At 45.0% G+C, this 3,055-nt stretch overlaps 1 protein-coding gene across 1 annotated transcript in view; it reads right to left on the minus strand.

Moving 5' to 3' along the window:
- LOC123149436 (uncharacterized) overlaps positions 1 to 3,055 on the minus strand; it is a gene marked incomplete in the record, with an annotated part of 5,370 nt that overhangs the window by 365 nt on the left and 1,950 nt on the right. The window contains 3 exon segments of the mRNA XM_044569094.1: positions 1 to 140; positions 346 to 1,008; positions 2,186 to 2,332. Of these exon segments, the coding sequence (XP_044425029.1) occupies positions 71 to 140; positions 346 to 887 (612 nt within the window).

Here is a 3,055-nt window from a genome sequence, read left to right on the forward strand (position 1 = left end):
AGGACAAATAAAAAGTACAGGTGGTGTCAACCATGACAAAATTGTGACTGGATACTGTGCAGGAACAAATCTACTGGATCACACACTCACACTTCTTGAAGCCATCATTCTCCCCCTCGTCGTCCGACAAACCTTCGTCGCTGTTAAAAACATAGCTTCAGTATTCTGTGCAAGCAGTATGTATACATTCCATGCTAATACCCACCGAGCCTAAAACTATTGGTGACAAATGCTTTCTAAAGAGTTAAAACTGTCGTATTCTGGTGTGTATGGTGACAGTGAAAACAAAATGGATTTACAGATTAGAGTTTGCACACAAAAGAACTAGGGAGAGAAGCTACCGACCTTGTTTCAAATTCTCTGATCTCAAAAAGTTCTTTCCCACACGTGTCAGTCCAGTGAACTTTCCTCCGCTCCATACCAGTTTTCAAGGTTTGCACCTCCTCCAGAGACTCCCGTGGTTGTTCCTCGCCGTCACTTACAATAGAACCGCGGTCAGACGAGTCCCTTTTCGAGTTACTCTTAAGACAGCCTTTTCTCCCGCTTCCGTTGATGGAGGAACCATTGGCTGTTCCTTTCCTGCTTGTGGAACTGGATTGCTGCCGCGTGTTACTTGAGCTCAATTTCGGAGGAGATGCGCCCTCAAGCCTAGCAGGTGTGCAGCCAAAGCACGTGAAAGAAGCACATTTAGCAGGAACGTCGTCTTTTGTTGGAGGCGGCTGCCCCGCATGCCCAGCGTCCCGATCGACTAGTCGATAGTGATTCCAGGACGATGCCCTCACAGGTTGCTCTTCAGTTCTCCGGCCAAGCAGCAAAAGCGCAAGGCCATGGCTGTATCCTGATGCGGATGATGAGAAAAAACCTCCTCCCTCCACAGCCAGTAGCATTTCAGCTTCTCATCCAGCCACCATGAACTGAATCTAATAGACAACTCAATCAAGACCACCGGACCACCAAAACAATGTGTAGTAGCAGGAGCAGAATATCTTCAGCCGCTACCTTAATATGCTGCAAGATGAATAACGTAATAAGTTGTTGGAACTATAAACCACTAAATCATTTGGAGAGACGCATCAGTTTTATAACAGAAAAAAAGCCAAAGATTAACCACTCATTCATACAGTTATGCATTAGTTCCCTGCTATGCTACTGTTTGACTTTCAGTAGGTAAGGTAAGCAGGGAACCATTCTAGTCAGGTAATCGGCGGCGTGACTGTGCACAATTTTATTAAGTGCACAATTGAGGAACTGATCCTTTGGTTCAGATATCTCCCTGACACAGTTGGCTGTCTACCTGAACCAAGTATTAGTTACTTATAAACATCATGGATCCACAACTAAGCAAGAAAGAGACACCTCGAATTGGACATAATCTCAGCACTAGACGCGTAATATCTTGATCAGCTCGCGCCGCAAGACAACAATGTCTGCATCTGAATACCAAAGTTCAGCTCAACATGTCGATGAAGATCTTACCGGAATAGCAAGTGAAAGCCGCCATTCGCAAACACAAATCTGGCCATCAGGCCAGGGGTGGATCCAGATGAAAACATGTGGAGGTAAGCAGGGTTTAAGTAACAAGCCACTGGATGAAACATGCTCATACCTCAAACCCAATGGCCAAAGATTGCGGAAGGGTGGAAACAGCAGGAACACAATGTCACGGTGAGGAAAAGAGGTAAGAACGATGGTGGCAACTCGCAGGAGAGGTGGAGGTGTTCGGGGGAGGGAGGGAATGGGGGCTGGATTGAGGCGTCGGCTGTAGCTGCTGGTCAGCTGTAGGACAGGTGGCAAGACAGTGTACACACACAGAGGCCAAGAGATTTAGAGCCGCGCTGGTTTGGACTTGGGTTGGTAGGTCAGTGGTCAGCAGGAGTAAGAGGAAACAAAGGTACATGAAGAAAGAGATGATGGAGTTTGAGTTGATATTTTTCTTTTCTTTAACTAAATAAGATATTTTTTCAGTGTTCTAATTATCTTGCAAAACAAAATGTGTAATTAGTATAGGCGTATATAGATACATAAACATGCAGTATAAGATACAATGGCAAGGAAACATGCTTCTTTGAAGAGTCAAAACTGGTGTCTATTTGTCACTACAGTGGCAGCAAGAATGGTATCTACCAGTTACTAACATGAATAGGTCATGACTATAACACGGTGCATAGAACATTTGAGTTTATACCTTTGTTTCTAATTCTCTGGTCTCAGAAAGTTCCTTCCACACGTTACTAAACTTTTGCCAGCTTCCGAGTGCACGCACCCGTTTTAGCGACCCACGTGGCTCCTCGCCAGCACTTACTATAAATCTATGGCGGAGGATTCTCTTTAGCTGCAGGACGAATAAGATGTTGGTCATAAATTCATTTCGAGAGCAATGGCAATTTTCATAACGCAAGGCACACAGAAACTCAACGATACAAGTGCATATACATTGTTTGCATGCAATGCTACTGTTGGGAGTGTAGTATGTGTCTATGTGAGGTAAGCAGAGCAGGGAGGTGCACAATTCAGATGTCTATGCACCCTGAGAAGGTACTGAGGAACACATATTCATCCAATCAGAAACTAACTACTACTTGCTTGCTAGGTAAGATCTAGTTCATAGTATTGCACAGTAGGTTGCCTACCTATCTACCTATCTGAACCAATTATATACAGTCAGAAAAAACACCATGGATGGGCTCATACAATAAACCCAAAGGTCCTGAGCATCTGAACTGAATTCCACCAACAAAGCCCAGGAGCTTGTGTTGTGCCCGTGATCACACCACAAATCCAGAGCCAGCCACATCTCGACAGCATTTTTCTGACCCAGAGTCAAGCGTGCCGGTGGCCCAGAACATAGACCCAAAAGGCGAGTGAAAAACACAGGCATGCGCAAACAAGATCCAGTCATCAGGCCAGGGGTGAAAACATGTGGAGGTCAGTGGGGTAGTAACTACTAACCACTGGATGAAAAAATGCTCATACCTCAAAATCAATGGCCAAAGATTGCAGAAGAGGGTGGAAACAGCAGGAGCACGATGTCGCAATGGCGAAAAGAGGTAACAAT

The sequence above is a fragment of the Triticum aestivum genome, chromosome 1B (genome assembly GCF_018294505.1).
Source record: "Triticum aestivum cultivar Chinese Spring chromosome 1B, IWGSC CS RefSeq v2.1, whole genome shotgun sequence".
Lineage (NCBI taxonomy): Eukaryota > Viridiplantae > Streptophyta > Magnoliopsida > Poales > Poaceae > Triticum > Triticum aestivum.